The sequence below is a fragment of the Ornithorhynchus anatinus genome, chromosome 16 (assembly GCF_004115215.2).
Source record: "Ornithorhynchus anatinus isolate Pmale09 chromosome 16, mOrnAna1.pri.v4, whole genome shotgun sequence".
Taxonomy (NCBI): domain Eukaryota; kingdom Metazoa; phylum Chordata; class Mammalia; order Monotremata; family Ornithorhynchidae; genus Ornithorhynchus; species Ornithorhynchus anatinus.
The window spans coordinates 28,267,977-28,290,813 of NC_041743.1; the positions used below are offsets into that span (position 1 = coordinate 28,267,977).

At 44.0% G+C, this 22,837-nt stretch overlaps 1 protein-coding gene across 1 annotated transcript in view; it reads left to right on the plus strand.

The window, feature by feature from the left end:
• The window catches only part of AFAP1L2 (actin filament associated protein 1 like 2), a 114,500-nt gene extending 92,104 nt beyond the window's left edge, over positions 1 to 22,396 (plus strand). Inside the window, exons 6-19 of the mRNA XM_029081019.1 lie at positions 2,400 to 2,608; positions 3,612 to 3,791; positions 7,412 to 7,498; positions 9,038 to 9,122; positions 9,797 to 9,901; positions 12,672 to 12,883; positions 14,726 to 14,871; positions 15,236 to 15,347; positions 16,351 to 16,605; positions 16,695 to 16,887; positions 17,103 to 17,267; positions 18,984 to 19,177; positions 20,302 to 20,424; positions 22,045 to 22,396. Coding sequence (XP_028936852.1) covers positions 2,400 to 2,608; positions 3,612 to 3,791; positions 7,412 to 7,498; positions 9,038 to 9,122; positions 9,797 to 9,901; positions 12,672 to 12,883; positions 14,726 to 14,871; positions 15,236 to 15,347; positions 16,351 to 16,605; positions 16,695 to 16,887; positions 17,103 to 17,267; positions 18,984 to 19,177; positions 20,302 to 20,424; positions 22,045 to 22,071 — 2,093 coding nt within the window. The 3' untranslated portion in view covers positions 22,072 to 22,396. The remainder of the gene's footprint in view (positions 1 to 2,399; positions 2,609 to 3,611; positions 3,792 to 7,411; positions 7,499 to 9,037; positions 9,123 to 9,796; positions 9,902 to 12,671; positions 12,884 to 14,725; positions 14,872 to 15,235; positions 15,348 to 16,350; positions 16,606 to 16,694; positions 16,888 to 17,102; positions 17,268 to 18,983; positions 19,178 to 20,301; positions 20,425 to 22,044) is intronic.
• The last annotated feature ends 441 nt before the right edge of the window (positions 22,397 to 22,837 follow it).

A 22,837-nucleotide genomic window follows, 5' to 3' on the forward strand; every position in this document is an offset into this window, starting at 1 on the left:
GGTAATTGTTGAAATGGGTAATAATGCTTGCCCCTGCTACTCTGGGCCCTTCTGGGTACTCTGTGAATTGAGTGGGCATAAGACAAAAAAAAAAAATTGGAGTCCATTTCAGCCTTCCTTTACCGACTATCAAATTCTATGGGAGTTTAGAATTTACGCATTTGGGCCTGTTTTACTTGATAATATAATGGCTCTGATGACAGTAAGTCTGTCCCTCTGGGCAAATTTGGATCTTTGCTCTTCCTTCACAAAAGGTGTGGCAGTTTGGCAAGTCTGCAGTCTGGACTGTTAGCAGGCAGCAGTTGAGAGAGCTGCTTTGTTCATGTCTGACAGAGAAGGTAGAGCAAGAGCACACAGGTTTGGACACGTTGCTGAAAACAGAAGCATGGAGTTATCAAAGTAGGAATTGTAGTGCTTCTCTTTGCCACCTAGTGTTGTGCAACCAGCTAGTACCTACCTCCCAGACAATAATTAGTCACAAAGCACTTTTTGTGGGTGTTTATAGCCAGGAGAGTGGAAAGTTTCAGGAAAGGCCGTGTTCTAATATTGGTCATAGTTCAGTGAATTTAGATTAGGAACAACTAGATATGGAGTGAATAGCAAATCTGTTTGGAACTTGAAAAAGGCTTATCACTAGCTTAATGGGTTAGCAAAATCACATAGAAAATTCAAAGCCTGCTGACCTTATGCCAGAGATATAGTTTGTAAACATTTCTCATGAAATGTTCTAATAGGAAATAGTCAATGATTCTAATATTACATCCGTACACATTCACACTATTACTTCATCCTATTCTTCCTCCTGCTGTAATTGTAAACACTTTTTGTCTGTCTCCCTCTATGGCACCCTTCCAAGCAGTTAGTACAGTACCCTGACCTCAGTAAGCATTTTATAAGTACCACTGATGGATTGATTGTTTGAAATTCCTCAGTTCCATGCCTCCTCACTCTCAGGTCTGTTGTGTTTATACTGTGGTTTGCCTGAACTAACCCAGCATATTTATCAATCAGTCAATCAGTGGTATTGAGTGCACACTATATGCAGAGCACTGTGCAGAGTGCTTTGTAGAGTACAATACACTAAAGTTTGTAGACACGATCCCTGGTCTCAAGGAGTTTACAATCTAGTAGGGGAGAGAGAAGTTGAAATAAATTCCAGAAAGGGGAAATGGTGGAGTTTAAGGGTAGGTATATGTGTACCGTGGGTGTGGAGGGAGTATCCAAGTGGTACAGACTCAAATGCATAGGTGATGCAGAAGGAAGAGCAAATAGGGTAACGAAATGAGAGATTAGTCAGGGAAGGTTTCTTGAAGAAGCCATGATTTTAGAAGGAATTTGAAGGTGGTGAGAGTGGTAATCTATTGAATATGAAAGGGATGGGAGTTCCAGGCCAGAAGAAGGATATGTACTTGAAGCTCCTTGTGGGCAGGGAATATTTACCAACCACTTAGTACATTACTCTAAGCACTCAGTAAATACCATATTGATGAGAGCAAGGGTTGGTGGCGAGAGAGACAAGATCGAGGTTGGTGTTAAAGGAGCAAAGCATGCAGCCTGGGTTGTGGTGGAATGGAGAGGGCTAATCAAGTGCCTTAAAACTGATGGCTAGAAGTTTCTGTTTGATGCAGAGGTGGATGGGCAACCATCAGAGGTTATGGAGGAGTAAAAAGGCATGCAGAGGATGTTTTTTAGAAAAATGATTGGGGCAACAGAGCGAAGCGTGGACTGGACTGGGGAGAGACAGGAGGCCGAGGGTGGTCAGTGAGGAGACTGATGTAGTAGTAGAAGTAGAACATGATAAGAGCTTGGACCAACATAGTAACAGTTGGAAGAAAGTGGAAGAAGTGGGTTCTAGAGATGTTATCAAGGTAGAAGCAACACGATTTGGTGACAGACTGAATATGTGGGTTGAATAAGAGAGATGAGTAGTCGAGGATAATGTGAAGCGGGGAGGATGATAGTGATAGCGATAGTCTACAGTGATGGGAAAGTCCTGTATTGGAAAGGATTTGTGGAAGAAGATGGGAAGTTGTGTTTTGGACTTAAGTTTGAGGTGTCCATGGGACACCCAAGTAGAGATGTCCTGGAGGCAGGAGGAAGAGTGATACTGCAAAGGAGAGTGGTCAGGGCTGGAGAGGTAGATTTGGGAAATGGTAGCTGAAACAAAGTGGGAGCGAATGAATTCTCCAAAGGAGTGGGTGTAGATGGAGGAGAGAAGGAGACCTAGAACTGAGCCCTGAGGAACCCCCAATATTAGAGGGTGAGAGGCAGAGGAAGAGCATGTGAAAGAGACTGAGGAGGAGCAGCTAGCTAGGAGGAGAACTGGGAGAGAGCAGGATTTCCAGAAGAAGGGGATAGGTGTGTTTAGGGACATGCAACCAAGCAAGGCTTCTTTGCAGAGGATGGAGAAGCCGTTAGCAGCTCTTACGAGTCGTACGATGAAGAGGAGACCAGCAAAGGGAAATCGACTACTCACCACCAGTGGCCATCACCAGAAGCCACGATTGAGCTGATGAAGGACTCCCGGATCTGTGCCTTCTTGTGGAGGAAGAAATGGCTGGGGCAGTGGGCCAAGCAGCTTTGTGTCATTAAGGACAGCAGATTACAGGTCAGAAAAATATTTTGTTTTCTCCCTTTCCCTAAGATTAACATTTAATTTTGGAGGGAGGGGATGTTTCCTAATATATTTGATATTATGTCTCCTATAAGGAGAAAGCTTTCTTGTATTTTAGGCATGTCATTATCATCATCATTAATGAGCACAAGAAACGTTATTGCTGGGTCCGAATAATGGACAGTGTGCCATAGTGTTTGGTCTCCTATTGGTAATAGGACTCTGAGGAACAATATGGTAGTTGCCCTCCATGTGCTTATAGTTATGCCTTCAAGCATCTTAATTTTCTTTTCTACATTACTAACTTTTCTTAACTGTGAGCCTCATATGAGACATGGACTTTATCCAACCTGATTATCTTATGTCTACCCAGAGCTTAGTACAGTGCTTGGAAAACAATAAGCATTTAACATTACCATAATAAAGAAAAAAGCTTACAATCTAGACAACCATATAAACCACCATCATGTCTCTTCTCCACCTTGGCCTTTGCTATTCTTTTCAGCCTGTCTTCGTGGGGGGATTTTTTCGCTTCCCTAGTCACCTTGATGACCGTTCTTTCTAATATCTCTTAAGGCGCAGCCACAAGACCTGTAATGCATTCATGGTACAGGCCTTCCACAGTTTTATGTCATCACAAAATTGCTCCTTTGCTTTTGTTTTCTATCCCCTTTTCCATTAAGCCCACCCTGTTAGCAAATAATGAACCTGCCACAGCATAGGCAGTAAGTAGCACAGGCTCAGAAACTGAAATAATCAGCGAGTCTGCCAGAGAGTCCATGAAATGGATCAACATTTCTGAAAGAGATGTCTATATTCAAATTCTCACTTGCTCGTAGCCTAAGGGCAGCACTCCTCCTTTCTGATTCTGAATCTATCTGTAGTTCCAAAAGCCCAGTATGAAAAAGATTATCAAAAGAGTGGTGCTGCTTTTGCTAATTATCTCTGCCTGCCTTGGAATAGCAACTGAATTTACCCTGAATCTGTTCTCTTTCAGTGCTACAAGTCATCCAAGGACCACAACCCCCAGCTGGATGTGAACCTATTGGGTTGCAGCGTTGTACATAAAGTGAAGCAAGTGAGAAAGAAAGAACACAAACTGAAGATCACCCCGTTGAATGCTGATGTGATTGTGCTGGGACTGCAGAGCAAAGACCAGGCCGAGCAGTGGCTCAGGGTGAGGATGGCTTTGGGGAGCCAAAAAAGTTTAAATATTTTAAAGAGCTCAGAAAGGGTCACTTTTTTTGGTATGGTTTTTTCCCCCTTGTGGAAATCATTGCAGGCTAGTGAGAAAAGACTAGTTCAGGGTCCCTAAGTCTTAAAGCCAAACTAAGTCCCAGAATGTTTAACTGATGTGTCATAACAATTGCAGAGCCGGGACTACAGCCCAGGACCACCTGACTCTTAGTTATGTGCTTTTTCCACTAGACCAAATTCCCTCTCTACTGCATGACCTGTCCCCATAAAGCCATCTGTGGGGGTCACCCCCCAAGACCCTCTCTCCCCTGCAGTCATTTAACAAATTGTGGTATTTGTTAAGCACTTAATATGTGCCAGGCATTGTACTAAGTGCTGGGGTAGATACAAGCTAATCAGTTTGGACAGTCCCTGTCCCACATAGGGCTCACAGTCTTAATCTCCATTTAACAGATGAGGTAACTGAGGCACAGAGAAGTTAAGTGACTTGTCCAAAGTCATACAGCAGACAAGTGGCGGAGCCAGCATTAGAACCCAACTCCATTGACTCTCAAGCCCGGTTTCCCTCAACTAGGCTGGAATATCAGAGACAGCCTACCATAGCTATATGTTATACTTATCTGCTCTGGCAGTCGTTGTCATTATCAACACTCAGTAGTCTCAAGTGCTTAGTGTAGTGTTTTGCACACAGTAAACAATAAATACCAGGATTAATACTTACCCTCCACTCCCTATTTGTAGCCTAGGACCAGCTCTGTGTTATTTAATTAGGTGCCCAATGCTCTTTGACTTCCTTGGTACATGTGTCTTAAACTGTAAGGTCTCTATGGGCAGGGAATGTATCCAGTAATCCTGTTGTATGGTACTCTCCCAAGCACTTAGTTCAGTTCTCTGCACTTAGTATGCACTAGGTAAATGCCATTGATTGATTGGAGGCATTGGAAAAAAGGAGTCAGGGACAGTATACTGGGGGAATATATGCCATTATATGCCAAAGTCCCTACAGTGATCTCAGAAACTTTGTCTTGCTAACCCAATTTGTCTGCAGTTTGCTCCCTGAGATCATTCAAAGCTGTTCAGATAGTGGAAGGAGATGTGCTAGTAGTGAAGATTAGACTAGGTGTATCAAGCAGTATCAAATCCTAACAATGAGAGGGAAGAAAGTGGAAAGAAAAGAGAAGAAAATTCCTTTAATAAGTGACACTTTTAGGCATGGGGTTTTTTTGTACGTGTCCTTTAGAAAATCCTCAGGAAAATGAGCATTCTAAATGTCTTCAGAAGATCCTTCAGAAAATGCAACTAGAAACCACTTAGCATTTCTAAATCAAGTACAGGAAGTTGGAGCAGCTGGAGGACAACATCAGGAAAAAAAAAGGGATTGAGCAAAGCAGAGAGGCTTCATTTGGATCAGAGAGCCCCGGCAGGGAGGATTGGGAGCTTGGTGAGGCAGAGTAGCAGGCAGGGAGGGAAACTTGGAAACTACCTGATGCGAGGACATATTCAAATCTGAAAATGGAAATAAATTGAATAAGTTTGGAAAACACTACACAAGAGCCCAGCCTGGATTTTTTTTAAATCCGGGAAAGCTAGAGCTCTCCGGAGTGCTCTTCAAGACTTAGCTGAAATGTGTAACAACAAGTTTGTGTGTCTCCTAGTTCATGAAACATTTTTCTGTCCTGAAAGAGTTGGAAACTCCTAACTCACAGGACAGACCAAAACTGTGGATCTATTCCATTCAGGGTCTTAAGAGTGTACCAGTCAGTCATATTATTGAGCACTTACTGTGTGTAGAGCACTGTACTAAGCACTTAGGACAGTACAGTATAACAGACAAATTCCCTGCCCACAGCAAGTTTGAAATCTAGAGTCCTAAAAGAACTTGCAGTCCTAAGGCAACCGTCTCCCAGAAAATACTGCTCCAGGTTCAAGGACAAAATTAATTCCTTCAGACATGAATAAAGATGCTCTGTCTCCCAAGAATGGCTGAGCTCAGTCTAGTAGGAAGAGTGTGGTATTTGTTAAGGGCTGAGTATATGCTAAGCACTGTGCTAGACATTGGGATAGATACAAGGTAATCAGGCCCCACATAGTTCTCCATAAGTAGGAAGGAGAACAAGTATCAAATCTCCATATGCAGATGAGGGAACTGAGGCACAGAGAACTTCAGTGATTTGTCCCAGGTCACACAGCAGGCAAGTGACAGAACAGAATTAGAACCCAGGTCCTCTGCCTCCCAAGCCTGTACTCTTACTGTCTATAAAAAACATTGAGCACCTACTGTGTGCAGAGCACTGTACTGAGCGCTTGGGAGAGCACGATAGAATTAATTGGTGTTATCAAATAATCAGTGGTATTTATTGAGCACTTACTGTGTGCAGAGCACTGTACTAACCACTGAATGCAATACAACAGAATGAGTAGTCATGTTCCCTGTCCATTATCTCAGCCTTCAAAGACCTTACAATCCAGGGCAATGTTTCTCAAGCAGAAGCACTCTTAAAACCTTCCTAATAAAGTGAGGGAATATTTTGCTAAGAAAATTCCAAGGCATGAAAATGAGAGAGAACTGAGCAGTAAGTATGGATCTTCTGTTTGAAGCCACAGCAGAACAAACTTTCATAGTAATGTAGTTCAAGGAGACGGCTTCTTTGTAGAGATGCAGGTAGAGTAATTCATAATGAGCTTTCCCGATGAAAAGACCCCTCTTGAGGTGCCATGGTCAACTGAAGCTAAATAAAATGGCTGAGTGAAGGAAAATTTGGATGTCTGTGTGAATAGCCCCTTTTTGGCTCAGCACATCCCGGGGGAAGGCAGGGTGGCATAGTGGAAAGAGCATGAGGAATCAGGAGACCTCACACTGATGAGCTGAGTGATTTTCAGCAGATCACTTAACCTATCTGGGTCTCAGTTTCTGCATTTGTAAAGTGGTGATGATACTTGTTCTTCCCACCCCTTAGAATGTGTGCCCTATGCGGGACAGGGATTGTGTCTTATCTGTTCCTTGTGGGAAGCGAAGGCATCTACCAGTTCTATTATACTGTACTCTGCCATACTTGGACAAAGTGTGCACTCAATAAATAATAATAATAATGTTGGTATTTGTTAAGTGCTTACTACGTGCAGAGCACTGTTCTAAGTGCTGGGGTAGATACAGGGTAATCAGGTTGTCCCACGTGAGGCTCACAGTCTTCATCCCCATTTTACAGATGAGGTAACTGAGGCACAGAGAAGTGAAGTGACTTGCCCAGAGTCACACAGCTGACAAGTGGCAGATCCGGGATTCGAACCCACGACCTCTGACTCCCAAGCCCGTGCTCTTTCCACTGAGCCACTCTGCTTCTCAACAAATGCCACTGATTGATTGTTCAGTGTGTATCTGTATCTACCCCAGCACTTTATCACTGTGCTAAGGCACACAGGAAATGCTTAATATATACCAGAATGATAATTATTGTTCTTACTATTATTATTATGTTCTGCAACCTATTCCCCTGAGTTGCTATTTCAAGGTCTGTGGACCAGGAAGTGAGCAAAAATGACTTCCTTACTGAAGCTGGGTATGCTGCCTTCAGGACTCATTGAATCCTCTCTTCCCCAAAGGTCATCCAGGAGGTCAGTGGCCTGCCGGCTGAAGTTTCTGAGGGAAACCAGTACATTCCAGATACCCAGCGCCTAAGTTGTCAAAGGGTAAGTCCCATCCCTTTCCCCAGGAGGGATGTGATTTGACTTTTTTTTTCCGTGAAAGTCCAAAATCTGAAGCTTTCCTTTTGCATTTTAGTCCACATAATAAAAAATAAGTGCTCAAATAAGCTAAAAAACTTTATTTTGGCAAGGGAACTGATGAAACTGATATGGACTTAAAATATTTTCTTGCTTGAGGAAAAAAGGTTTTATTGGAACACTATTTTCCTTTACATTCTTAAACTGGAAGATTTATTTTGTGGCTATTCCTTCCCACCCATTCTTTGGAAAAATCACTTGGGCTGAACTCCACCCTGTCTGTTCTGTCCAATGCCTGACATAACCGCCATTCGTATCCAACAGTACACTGTACCTCAAGTTCAAGTTCAGGGAAGCCCAAGAAAAGAGCCAATTAACTCTGTGCCTACTGGCTATTTCAGCTCATTTGTCCAGGGAGCGAGGTAAACTGGAGACTGAGAACTCCCAGATGTTCCTGAGCTGAAGGCTTCTCCATTTATTGCTGTTGTTTTAATGAGATGTTCATCCCCTTGATTCTCTTTATTGCTACTGTTTCTGTCCGTCTCCCCCGATTAGACTGTAAGCCCGTCAGTGGGCAGGGACTGTCTCTGTCTGTTGCCGATTGTACATTCCAAGCGCTTAATACAGTGCTCTGCACATAATAAGCACTCAATAAATACTATTGAATGAATGAATAGGAGCAGAGAAAGGCCAGCAGTCCATGTGACAAATTATGGGAGAAGTGGGATTTTTTTCCCTGAGGCGGGGATTCAGTCATGAGTTTCCATCACCTTTCTCTCTCTAGGGCTTTACAATAGCTCCCCCGCCCCCGTTTCAACTTTTATTATTATTATCGATGGATAATTCAAAACATGATCTATGCTTGGTAACAAATCTGTTGAAAAGCTCTGGAGAGAACTCCGGGTGCTGAACTGTATGCCCTTATCCCCTACTGGAGTCCAAGTACGAGGTTATTTTAGGCGATGTGCTTTCCTTCCAGTTAGAAAACATATTCAGCAAGTTCTTAGAAATCCTGTAGTTCTCTGAAAGTGTCTATGGAAGGGTAAACTGAGTAATGGCCATATTAAGTATGCACTTAGTACAGTGCTGCCCACAAAGTAAGCAATCGATACATACTATTGGTTAATTGACCCAATGGCTAAACTAAAATGTACCAGGATCTGGGTTGGAATTAGATGTTTAAAGGTGAATGACAGTCAAAATCATCCCTCTGACAGCCTGGTTTGGTGGCACAAAAAGCTTTTATGGATTCTAGTTATGTCATTGTTTGACAGGTTGCTAGGATCTGCTCATTCTTTAAGATAGCTGCCTGCCCACCTGATTCCAGGTGGCCTTGGAGAAGTTGCTTCAGCAGTCTAACTGAACCAGGACTCATACTGTCCCAGGCCAGGTTCATTCCCTGTTTGTAGACAGGGATGCTCTTTGCAAAAAATCATGAAGAGTAACACCAGTACCGTGAAATACCAGTCCTTAGATATGAATGTATTATCTGTCTCCTATTGCCAGCCGGAGATTTCTGAGAAAAACCCGTCAGCATCCGAATGTGGGAGCAATGTGGACGGCCATCCTGAAATAACTGAAACCAAAGATGGTAATGGAAGCTCCAGAAATGTCACTCAACCCAGTGGTGCCAGAGGAAAAAATTCAGCATGGGTAGCTTGAGTTGCCGGTTGTAACGTATTCAAAATGTTCTGAGAACTTCTTGGCCTACATGGTGTATGTGAAATACTCAGTTGAGAGAAAAATGTCCCTGCATGCTTTCAGTTCTGCCATAACGTGAGTTTCCACCCCACGTTTTGGCTTGTAATGACTTTGGGAATTTGGGAAATGTTTGACAATGTGAGCCTATTTGAATACTATATGCTGCAGTGTCAGGAAAAGCTGCATGCGTGTTTGCATGCCCCTGTGTACAGCAATGGGTTGGGTGAGTACTACAGTATGAGTTTTCCTTAATGTGGGCCATCGCAAGAGCTCAAATCCCACAAGATAGGAAAAGCTGAGTGTTCCTAATACTTCTCCCTCTATAGTATCCCACATTGAAAGTGATTAACAGTGCCCTTCCAGAAAAATATTCACATATTACTCCCTCCCTAGCTTTCTGGGTCCATCCTTCCCCAATAGAGACAACAGAGAAGTTTTAATACACATTTGGTTTGGAGCACAAGGGGATATCTCCAACTGAGTTCCTTGTGATTTCTTAGAATCATGAGATATGGGTGTAAAGGGTGGGAAATATGTTGACATCTTCCTTCCTTTTTCTATTAGTTAAGAAGAAAGGTGCAGCGGGACTCAAACTGAGCAACCTGATGAACTTGGGGAGAAAGAAATCTACGTCAATGGAGAGTCCTGAGAGATCTCTGGAAACATCTAGTAAGAGATTAAATTGTGTCATCAAGACCAGACAATCTAGCATTAAAAATCATGGGCTTTACTGTACACCTTTTTTTTTCTTTTTAATGGTATTTGTTAAGCACAACTATGTGCTAGGTACTGTTCTAAGCACTTGGGTAGATACAGGCTAATCAGGTTGGACACAATCCCTGTCCCACATGGGGTTCACAGTCTTAATCCCCATTTTTACAGATGAGGTATCAGAGGCACAGAGAAGTGAAGTGACTTGCCCAAGATCAGACAGCAGGCAGAGCCAGGATTAGACCTCAGATCCCTCTAACCCCCAGGCCCATGCTTTCTCGACTAGGCCATGCTGCTTCCTAATCGTTTGCCTTATTAGTTCAACCCATCCAGAAATGTGACTGACTGATTTCTTTTTCCTTTTCTTTGGCAATGGCATTTTCACCCTCCACCTTGGAAGATATCACTGTGCTGACTGTCCCACCAGCAGAAAGATTAGTATTAGGTATGAGAAAATGGAGACGGTGTGGGGCAAGCCCTCACCACCATCTCTAAGTCAAAGTCAGAGGAGGAATGAAAACAGAACCTGGACCAGTTTTTGTCCTTTAGCTCCTCTAGAGAGGACAATGTTTTACATCCTCTGCCAGACTGACTGAAGGCCCTTCTGGAGATTCCTCAAGGCAAAAATCTTGCTTTAGGAGTTACAGTAATGTTTTTTCTGGAAGTGCATTCAAGACCGAGGCCTGTTCCTCCTCCCCAGAGATGTGAGAGGTCTGGAAAGAACAGAGCATCTGCTCTACCCCTGGGAAGAGCACATGTTTGGATTAGCAGCATCCCCTCCTTCGCAGCATCTCCTTTAGTTTGAAATGCTTTCTTCAGCAAGCATAAGAATGGGAGTTACTCCAGCTTCAGTTCAAACAGAGATTCAGAAGATGATAGATGCAGAATTCGCATGTGATCAAAGCTATCTTGGTGCTATAATTCAGACCCCACAGGAAGGGAAAGTGTCCTGGGGTTAGAGTCATGGTGGGAACTCAGAATTCATGGTTGCTAGCCTGGACTCCACTACTCGTTATATCCCGGCTAGACTACTGTGTCAGCCTTCACTCTGACCTCCCTTCCTCCTCTCTCGCCCCGCTCCGGTCTATTCTTCACTCCGCTGCCCGGCTCATCTTCCCGCAGAAACGATCTGGGCATGTCACTCCCCTTCTTAAACAACTCCAGTGGTTGCCTATCGACCTCCGCTCCAAACAAAAACTCCTCACTCTAGGCTTCAAGGCTCTCCATCACCTTGCCCCTTCCTACCTCTCCTCCCTTCTCTCTTTCTACCGCCCACCCCGCACGCTCCGCTCCTCTGCCGCCCACCTCCTCGCCGTCCCTCGGTCTCGCCTATCCCGCCGTCGACCCCTGGGTCACGTCCTCCCGCGGTCCTGGAACGTCCTCCCTCCTCACCTCCGCCAAACTGATTCTCTTTCCCTCTTCAAAACCTTACTTAAAAATCACCTCCTCCAAGAGGCCTTCCCAGACTGAGCTCCTCTTCCCCCTCTACTCCCTCTGCCATCCCCCCTTTACCTCTCCGCAGCTAAAGCCTCATTTTCCCCTTTTCCCTCTGCTCCTCCACCTCTCCCTTCCCATCCCCACAGCACTGTACTCGTCCGCTCAACTGTATATATTTTCGTTACCCTATTTATTTTGTTAATGAATTGTACATCGCCTTGATTCTATTTAGTTGCCATTGTTTTTACGAGATGTTCTTCCCCTTGATGCTGTTTAGTGCCATTGTTCTTGTCTGTCCGTCTCCCCCGATTAGACTGTAAGCCCGTCAAACGGCAGGGACTGTCTCTATCTGTTGCCGACTTGTTCATCCCAAGCGCTTAGTACAGTGCTCTGCACATAGTAAGCGCTCAATAAATACTATTGAATGAATGCTCTGTTATCTTGGGCAAGTCACTTGTCTGTGTCCTATTTTTTATCTATGTAAATTTTAACAAACACACAAAGAATTTTTGGGGAATTTAATATTCTTTGGTTTTCTCTTCCTTTTCTCCAGCTGATACCTGCACCCTTTCCTTTCCCATAGTTGTTGAAACCTCTCATTCCCTCAGGAAGGTCTTTCTTGCCCTTCCCCATCCCTCAGAGTCTCCTTTCTTAGCCACTCTTCTTGTTTTGATCTTTGAACTCTTAATTATGGCTTCAAACAAGTTATGCTGAGTTAATATTATTTTTCTCCTCCCTGCCCTTCTCCTCTCGCTTGTTACCGGCCAGGGAGTTTGACAGCACAGTACATATTATGTGGTGCTAATTATGTCGATGAAGGGAATTTCATAAGAATAATGTATTATTGGGATTAAGTCACTGACCTGGCCTTTTTTCTATATTTCACACTGAATTTAATATTTGAAAACTTAAACCACAGCTCTCCCCCTCTTTAAAACCCTTTTCTGATAAATGTCACAACCCAGTTTGGACAACCCAACACTCAGCACATGTATATTTTTACACACACGAACACTCTGAAATAGCCCAATAGTTAACTGTGTAAATGTGTTTAACAAATTGAATTGTTTATAGTCTTTTCATCCTGATTTATTTGTCCCAGTTCCTGCTTTCACTATTTATAAATAGTTCTTATCTGTTTTCCCTTCACTAAATTGTAAGCTACTTAAGGACGGGGACCATTTCTTGTTACTATTCTGTTCTCCCAAGTCCTTAACATGCAGCATGTGCTCCTTAAGATCCATTGATTTCTCATTCTAATCTTCTGTTGTTGAACATTCCTTTCTTGTAGCATATCTGAACATCCTGGTGAACAGTCAGTGGAAATCCCGATGGTGTAACATTAAGGATGGCCACCTTCATATCTATCAGGACAAGAACAGATGTAAAACTGCCCAGCAGCCACTCAGCTTGGTGGGATGTGAAATTATCCCAGACCCCAGCCCTGATCATCTTTACTCCTTTCGCATTCTAAACAATGGAGAAGAGCTTGTCAAGCTAGAGGTAGAGTGAATGTGTGTGTATGTGTGCATGTTTGTGTATCACAAGTCGGTAATGACTGGGAACTGGGGAGTTAGTGTACAGTCAGAGGAGGTGTTTAGAGGTAGCAAAAGTTAACTGGAAGCAGAGAAAAGAACTGTAATCTTGCAAAGGGCAATTAAATATAGATGCCTGTTATTTTTACTTGCATTTGCCTGAGATTGTTTTTATTTTATTTTTATTCCTACAAGACCCTCCCTTTCTGACCTCAGGGTGATTATGGTGAGGTAGGAGGACAATGAGAACAACTTCCTGTATTTTTGGTGGGAGGAGGAATATTTATAGTTACACAAGCAGCTTGAAATGGATTCTAGATATTCAAGAAGGGGTCTTTATTTAGTTTATGCATTGCCAGATGGTTTATGTGCACAATAAATCAGATTTGATGAGTGTGAAACAGACCTAAGCAACAACAGTACTAGAGAGAGCAGACTGTTTGCATGTAGTGTTACCTAATTAATAAATAGCAGAATTGCTCCAACATTTCTATCAGAGAAAAAGAGTGTGCATTGAGATTCTGGAGTGTGTTCCTATTTTTTTTTTTTGGTTGGTTGTTTCAAAGAAAAAGGAAATATCTAACAGTTTCCCTCATTTCTCAATTTCACCTGAAGTTTCACTCTGCTACTCTTTTGCCCTCTACTGGCTGAAGAACCCCCTTTTCCTCAGGACCATGTAAGAAAAGGCATTTTTTAATAGGAAATCTCATTCAAAATGAATGAGGAGGAGGGGAACCCACCACAGCGAAAATTTAACATCTTAGCCTCTATTTAATGGAAATGGAGATGAGTTGGGGGAAAAACCTCTCTAGTTGGCAATTCAGTCATTTGCATCACTGCAGGGTAGTTTTATTCCACAGGTGCCTTGTGGCTCCATTCTCTGATAGAATGGGCACCCAGCCAGTTTGTTGTCTAGCACAACTTTATTATTTAATAATAGCACAGCTTTAATAACTGGGGTAAGAAAGCTCAAACCTAAATAAAGAATTTAGAGGCACAGTTGAGCTAACAAAGGGCAGTGGACAGGGACTGCCTACTTATCACCTTTGTATTCTTTCCAGTGCTTAGTACAGTGCTCTGCACATAATAAGCGCTTAATAAAGGGCATCAGCACAATCACTGTCTATGACAGTCTCTGGGCCGCCTAGAAGATTTTGCCATTTCCCTTTAAACCTGAAGGAATGGTGGAAACTTTACAAAGGTCTTAGAAACATAAAAAATATATGTATAAACATGAAGTATTAAGTAGGTAGATGGCAGTATATTTCTGTTATGGGGAGGAGTGCATGAAGGAAGGAATGAGATCTCTCATTGTTAGGGGCAAGATATTTAGATTCAGTGGGGTTCATTTAAATGTTCTAGCCTAGAGTTGTTCTTCAATTTGAAGACCACGCCTCTGGCAGTGAGTCTTATCCATGTGACACAGAGAATCCCATGTACACCGTGTCCATGAAGAAAAAGTACAGCACTGCACAGTACCGGGTCCCGGACCCTCTGTGTATGCATTGTTCCGATGCCAGTGGGGGGGGGCTGGGGGGGTTGGTGGGCGGGAGCAGGAAAGGTGTGCCTGGGGCTTGAGTTGTTTTTGCATTAGTGGTGATAGCTCCACTAACTAGCATCCCCAGAACATCTCTGAAAACTCACCAGAAGCAGACGACTATCCAGCATGAACTTCTAAAAGGCTCTTTCGGCATGTCCAAAATCCCACTTATCTCCCAAGACACCAGGCGCCTGAATCCAAGGACCGCCGGTCATCAACTTCTTGGAAATGGGCAGTTCAAGTCCAGTAATCTGTTTGGTCATTTTGCAGGCTAAGTCTTCAGAGGAAATGGGCCACTGGCTGGGTCTGCTCTTATCGGAATCAGGATCCAAGACCAGCCCAGAAGAATTCACCTATGACTATGTGGACGCCGATCGGGTTTCCTGCATCGTAAGCGCGGCAAAGAATTCTTTCTTGTAAGTAGTGGGGAAGTAGTTTAATGTTCAGCCCCTTCCTCAGGTTCCTGTGCTTAAGGAAGGTGAAATCAGGACAGGATTATAGAAAATGGGCCTCAGTTATGGATCTTAGCAGTTGTGAATGAGTTACTTACTTGCCCCTAAGCACATTATTTATTGTCCACAGGGTGGTTCAGCTTTCAGGCCTCCTCTGTGCCAGAAGCTGCAAGCCTTCTGCTCTAACAGAGGTGCAGGGACAGGTCTGGAAATTTGGATTTTTCCAAACCTCTCCTGAAAAGCCCTAGAGGCATCATCAATTCCTTTGGAAAGTAAAATGAATTTGGTCCCCCAGTTCCTCTGAGCAATTCAAACTTATGCCTTGCAGCTTAATGCAGAGGAAGTACTCAGAGCCTAACACCTACATCGATAACCTCCCCCCGAACCAGGATCAACAAGAAGAGGTGTATGACGATGTGGATGCCTCGGAATTGACACTGGTAGGTTGGTGCTGTTACCCAGTTGAGAAAATCACGTTGTCTTCACCAGAAGACTCTTCCCCTGCATGTGTGTTCAGTGCTTTCATCTTCAGAATAAAAAGGGAGATCTGAAAGACAGGGTTGTACTTCGGGGGCCTGCCTAGATAGTCAAAGTGTTAAGGCTATGATTTGGCCACACCAGGGCTCTGAGAATGAGCCTTTCTGGGCAATCTGTTCCTCTCCATGCTCCTGTTCTGTTTCCTGCCAGCAGGGATCCAAATTATGACTATTTTTAGCATCCACTTGAAGTCCTTGCTAGGTTTTTTTCCAAAAAGTATGTGCCTCTGGTAGAATGCTTGAAAATATCACAAAAGCAGAAAGATTTAGAACTTTTGTTTGTAGTTCCCCAATTTACATCCAATCCACTTCCCAGAGGCGTTGACAGATGGGTAACCAGTTGCAGTTCAGAGAAATGGGGGACACATTCCCCTCATACAGATAAGTCCTACAGTGCTGAGCACACAGGCAATGCAGTCTAGTAGAAAGCACATGGGAATGGGCTTCAGGAGACAGGATTCTAGCCCCCAGGTCTATTCTTGGCCTGCTATGTGATCTTGGCCAAGTCTCTTCTTTGGACTTATTGCCTCATCTGTAAAATAGGGATATAATACCTGTGCTCCCTTCTTAGATCCTAAGCCCTCATTTTGCCACAAGAATTGAGTCTGATCTGATGATCTTGTGTATATCCCAGTGCTTAACATAGTGCTTGGGTTCATAATAGGTGCTTATTAAGTTCCTTCACCACCAAAGACAGCAAACCTTGCCCTCAGGGAACTACCTCCTATAAATTCATAGTTATTCTACCATCCAGATTAGAAGGAAAATGAGGCCGGCATACATAGTCTGACTCTCTTAATAGAAGCAGGAGGGGAAGGAAGAGGTCTGCATAATGACCAAAAGGGAGAGCTGCCCTCTGGAAACTCATCAAACGTTTCCCTGCTTACTGTCCAATATGGGTTCTCAGGAGGAGTCCGCACCAGAAGAAGCACCGGCACCGGAAGCCAAGGGTGAAGAGCCAGACAGAGTGTATCTTGATCTCACACCTGTTAAGTCTTTCCTCCACTGTACGAGCAAAGCCCAAGCCCTCCTTTCCCCTTCCAACTCCCCAACTCTGGAAAGAGCCAGCTCTAAGTCAGATGTGGGTAACCCAAACGAAAACACTGCAGTGGACCAGGATGAGATGTCCTGGAGAAAATCTTTGGAAATATCAGCCGAGCAGGTAGGTAAACACACACCCAACCTTGTCCTGTTTGTCTGTCTCTTCACCTGTATGTGCCCACTTAGGCACCATTTTTTCTCCCTGCACAGAATCCTTCAGAAAACACAGAATCCGAAGAGCAGTTGCCAAAAATTACCACGGTCAAAATCCAGGCTCAGCAACAGAAAATCTCTTTCCCTCAAGGCTGTCTTGATGTCCAAGTCTGCCCAGCAGCAATGAGCAGTGCCCAGCCAGTGACCGCTCCTTATGAGAAAACAGAAAAGTCCAAGGTGACCAGTGCAGGTGAGTATCTTCTGGCCCCAATTATGGAGAGCTTTGGTGAAGCCCAGTTCAGTTCCTGCCCCCAGGGACGGGGTCAGTGGGAAAGGAGCTGTCACTTTAACTTTTTGGATTGTGGCCCTCGGGAATGAGGTAGGTAGGATTTTGGGCCACTGCTTTCCCTTTGCTAAATCCTGGGGTAAAGGCTTAAAGTGCTCTTTGATGTTGGTCCCTCCCAGTGTCCGTGGAAACTAAACTCGGTAAAAATCGGACTGAAGCAGAAGTGAAGCGGTACACTGAAGAGAAAGAGCGGCTAGAGAAGGAGAAAGAGGAGATCCGTGGTCACTTGGCTCAGCTCCGGAAGGAGAGACGGGAGCTGAAGGACAGCATGGTCAACTGCACAGGTAGGATGACTCCACAGTGAAACCGGGAAGATGTCAGCCTCTCTTCTGAGGCAGGATTAAGCCTGGAGGGAAACCCACCCTGGGTGATGCTTCCAGGCCTGAACCCTGAAAGCAGCTGAATCAGCAAGGGGGTTTGAGGCCACGACCTCTTTTCTCTGCCAGGGGCCTAGCGTGGGCCTGGGGGGGAGGTTTGGGTTGCAGTTCTGTTCTTGACTTGTAACTTCCCTTTCCTTGGGGTTGAGCAACTCTCTCAATCTGCCAAGCTCCCCATCCTGTCTGCCCAGCTCCCTTTTTGGAACTGTCCTAATAATGTTTCCATTGCTTCTACCCCATCTAGCTTCCTCCACAGGGAACCAAAGATCCAGCCAATCTCTTGCCCATAAAACTGACCCCTCCAGCTTGGGAGGCACTGGCTGGACAGGAAAGGCAAGATTTCTTCCCAACTGCATTCCCCAGGGTCAGTTATGGGAATAGCTCCAGGGTTTCAGTTCCCAGGGCCAGCAATGCTTAACCACCCTCATGTGGATGAAGGTATGAAGGAGGACTGCTGTGGGCAGAGCAGGAAATTCAGCAGTCAGGAGATCATTTTTTTAAATGGCATTTGTTAAGAGCTTATTATGTGCCAGGCACTGTACTAAGCACTGGGCTGGAGTCGAGCTAATCAGTTTGGACACAGTCCATGTTCCAGATGGGGCTCACGGTCTATTGAGATTAACATAGCAGATAGATTGCGATAGTACCACCAAGCAGTTTAAACTCCATAGAGACATTGCCTTTCTTTAAATATCTGTTGAGACCTGAGAGCAGTTGTCATTCCTTTCTTTTAGGAACGTAGGGCTTGGGAGCAGCAGGATTAAATTATTTGTAAATGTGGATCTACTGCAGATAGGAGGCAGCATTAGCAGGATGTAAAGACTGAGCTCACCCAATCAGGAGATTTTGGGGACTGCTGAGATGGGCCCTGGAAACCATCCTTCTGAAAGAGGCAAACAATAGAAACAACAGTGCCTGCTTTGGCCTCTACAGCTGAACCTCTGCACTTATCCACGTCCGGGCCAGCTAAGAATAACCAATGATGATGATAAAGCTTCCACGGCTGTTTCCAAAAACACTAGACTCAGAATGTGAGCTTCACTTTAAGGACACTGGAGCTGGAACGTATTTTTAAACTAGGGGCCAGAGAGCTGCCCACACCCTTTAGAGGAAGAAACTTGTCTCCCCTTTTTACGGATGGAAGATCAGGGTCCCATCCACCACCTGCCACCTTCAGCAGACTATCCCCCTCACCTTGTCAGAAACTGTTTATTCCCCCTCTCTCTCTGCTAGTCGTTCTCCTGAAAGAGATCAGAGACGGAGTCTTCAGCGCAGAGAACGTGACAGATGCTTCCCCTCAGAAGCTCTCATTTACTCTAATAATAATAACTGTGGTATTTGTTAAGTGCCAGGCACTGTAGTAAGTGCTGGAGTGGATACGAGCAAATTGGGTTGGACACAATCCCTGTCCCACATGGGGCTCACAGTCAATCTCCATTTTACAGATGGGGAAACTGAGGTTTAGGGAATTGAAGTGACTCGCCCAAGGTCAGACAGCAGACAAGTGGCAGAGTGGAAATGGGAACCCGAGTCCCTCTGAGTCCCAGGCCTGTGCTGGATCCACTAGGCCAATCTGCTCCCTAGCAATCAGCTCCCTTTGATTCTCCCTTTTTCTTAATGTAGTTAAGAGTACCTTGACTGGTCTGGAACAGAAGCTGAAGGAGGTGGAAGAAGAGTGCAAAAAGAAGGAAAATATGCGTGTTGATCTAGAACTCAGCATTGTGGAGGTGAAAGAAAATCTAAAGAAGGCTGAGGCAGGGCCGGTGACCCTGGGAACAGCTGTGGACACTACCCACCTGGAGAGCGCCGGCCCCAAGGTAAGTGCGCCAAGTGGCCTTGGAAGTTTGTCTGCTTCTGCCACGGGAGTGGTCTGCCTGAAGAAACCTGAGGTAAACCTCGCACGTGCAAAATAGTTATTCCAACACAGCAGCTACTTACTCTGACTTGTGGGCTGTAAGTCCCTAATTCTTAAAGTGTTCTATCCCCCGTCAGCATGAGAGGACGCATTATAGGAGATCCAGTGTGTGGTTGACTCCTTTACAGCGAGGGTTGCATTCTTGCAAAAATCCCACATTATGAAGACACATGCACCATTCTGATGAGGCAGGTGTTCTCTCTCTCACTCTCTATCTCACTCACTCACTGTTCAAGTTGCTGAAACATTTCCTATTCCGTCAACACTGTCCTACCAGAACTGAGTACATACTTTGATAATCAGGCCTAGGACAAATACTTAGGGAAAAATAACCAGTGATGCAGTTTGTGAATGATGTTTTTAAAGTACTATGTGCTAGGCCCTGTATTAACTGCTGAGGTAGATACCAAGCTAAGCAGATTGGACATAGTCCACATCCCACATGGGGCTCACAGTCTTATTCCCCATTATACAGATAGTGCTCAGCGCATAGTAAGCGCTTAGCAAATACCATCATTATTATTAGGGAACTGAGGCACGGGGTTTAAGTGACATGCCCAAGGTCATATAGCAGACAAGTAGTGGAGCTTGGATTAGAACCCAGGCTTTCTGATTCCCAGGCCCATGCTCTTTCCACTAGGGCATGTCGTCTTCCCAAAGAATGAATGTATTATGGAGTTGATCCTTCACTCTTCTGTGCTCATAATGTGCTATTTATGCTGATAGACAGTGCTGCTACCCACAAAGTGATTGTTTCATTTATACAGCCATACTTTTGGCATGTGAATGTGGCCTAGTTGAAAGAGAACAGGAACAGGAGATTTGGGTTCCAGTACTGGCTCTGCCTCTTAACTGATCTTAACTTCTCTGTGCCTCAGTTTCCTCATCTGTAAAAATGGGGATTAAATGCCTGTTCTCCCTCCTCCTTAGACTGTGTTCTGTGTGGTTAGCACATAGTAAGCACTTTATACCATAATTATGATAGTGATTATTAATACAGACATTGCTTTTACTCTATAAATGCAGGTAAAAGTCACCAACTTGACCACCATTTCAGACTGTTCCCCTGTCAATTCTGCTACAGCTTTAAAGAACAGGCCCCTCTCCGTCATGGTAACCGGAAAAGGAACGGTCCTACAAAAAGCTAAGGTAACAAGGAATTTAATGTGTTTTTTTCTCTTACCTGTGGGATCTTGAGATGATACCGAGAGTGGCATCAGTGGGCCAGGATGGCAGGGATTGTCAGCTGTGCTGTTCCTTTCTGCGTAAATGTTCAAAGCTCTACCCCCAAGGCCAATGAGCTTGATAGCGCTCCAAAGTGGGTTTTAGTCTGACTGATCTGGAGCAAGTTTATTCATTTATATTCATTCCCAATGTCCAGGTTAGTCAGCTTTGTACCACATCGATCAATCGAGTGCTGTGTGCAGAGCATTGTACTAAGCTCTTGGGAGAGCAGAAAACAAGAGAACAGACATTCCTTGCCCACAGTAAGCTTACAGTAAGATCTACAGTCTAGATTACTACATTTGGTTTGTTTTCGTAGGTGTCTTGGCATAGCCAAACTTAAGGTGTGATTTTGTTCCCTCCCGTGATCTTTCTTTAAACCCAGTAATCCACTACTAGGCACATTGCGACACTCCTCAAATGAAGGCGGCTGAAGCAACGTAAATATTTTCCTTACCCAACAAATAGTCATTTTCCTCAATATTTCACAGGATAGCCAACAGCTTGAGAGAGAAGGGGCAGAGGGTAGATTTGAGTGATCTGGTCTAGAATTATAGGAACTGACATTTAGGGACAGACACACTAAATCTGTTTTCCCTCAATATTCTCCCTTAAAATCCATTTACTGCTTGATTTCTGCATAGCATTACATAACCCTGTTTAGCTTAGTTTTCCCTGGGGGTAGGCAGTAGGTTACCCAATATTCATCCCCTGTCATTTGCAGAGTAATTAAACATGCCTATGCAAAGCCACACTGCCCACTGTGAACACATACATACCCTACATGGATGTTTGAGTTAAAGGAAAGCCCCTCCCAAACATACTGTGCCCCTAAATCCATTCCAAAAAACTATTCCACACCAAAGAGAGACCATTTAGATCCCATGCAACCTCTTGAGGTATAGAAAATATATTATCATGATAAAACTTTTCATGGGTAAAAATGAGAAGGCAGCATCACTCAATACTGTTTGGACCCTCTGCTTCATCAGACCCTTTCTAGAATGAGAGGAAGTTTATCATCACTTCTAAAATCTTCAAGGAGTCAAGACATCTAAACCCCTTCTATGAGACACTCCACTACAATTAAACCGTCCTAAATGGTCAGAAAAAAATAGAGAAGCAGCATGGCCTAGTGGATAGGCCCAGGAGTCAGAGGAAGCTGGGTTCTAATCCCAGCTCTGATACTTGGCTGCTGTGTGACCTTGGGCAAGTCACTTAATTTCTCTGTGCCTGTTACCTCATCTGTAAAATGGAGATGAAGAATGTGAGCTGCATGTGGGACATGGACAGTATCTAACCTGATTAGCTTGTATCTACCCAGAGGTTTTCGCCAGTGCCTGGCACTTAAATACCTTAAAAAAAACCAAACAGCTGGCAAAAAGAGTTGATAGATTGTCCCATAATGAGATTTTAAAATGACTAAAAATCCAGTGCACACATGTGCTGCTGTCAGTTTCATAAGGACCTTACCCTTTGCATAGCAATATTAAATTACAATTCAAAGTTGATCATATTTTGGGGGAATTTGTGTTCACATTCCAGGAATGGGAGAAGAAAGGTGCAAGTTAGAAAATGTCTTCAAGGAAGGACAAAAGAGACTGAACTATTTTTGTTATGGACTACACAGAGGACAAGACTTTCAGTTAAGGCAGCACATACCCTGGAGGTAGGAATGTGTGCAGAAGGAAAGAAAGGCCTGGAGGAGCCTTGAGAAAAAGCCCTTCCCAGTCGCTTGAGTGTGTCTGCTGCCTCCCTTTACAGTGCTAAGGGAAAAAGTAACACAAAAGGAAAAAGTACTTGTTTTTGTTCCTAACCCTATTGATGTAAACAGGAAAGATTATATTTTGGTTTCATGTATTTCTATTTTCATGTTTATCAATTTGCATTATCTTGATTTCTTTCTTCATTATTAGCTCAGTAACTAAATGCTTTGGAGAAACGTGGCTTTGGTGAGTACTGATTCAGAGAGAAAGGTCACTCGCTAAACCATCTTTGTCCTCAGCCAATGGGATTCAGGTTTGACACTCTAGGATCCTGACTTCTCTCCCTCTCTACCATCTACAGGTGACCACATGGTCTGTTTTAAGATTTGTTTTAAAAACTCTAGTTTCCTTTCTGTAAATCAGGGTTCCCCAGCGCAAAGTGGAAAATATTTCTTTGAACAAAACTGTGACAGTTTCCAAGACTGTCATAATTAATGTGAAGGCCAAACTGTAGTGATGATCTAGAGAGAGATGCTATTACGTAGTATAGTAATAATTAAGGTATATAAGCACCTGGGGAGATACAAGATTATCAGGTCAGGAACAGTCTCTGTCCCACATGAGGCGCTCAC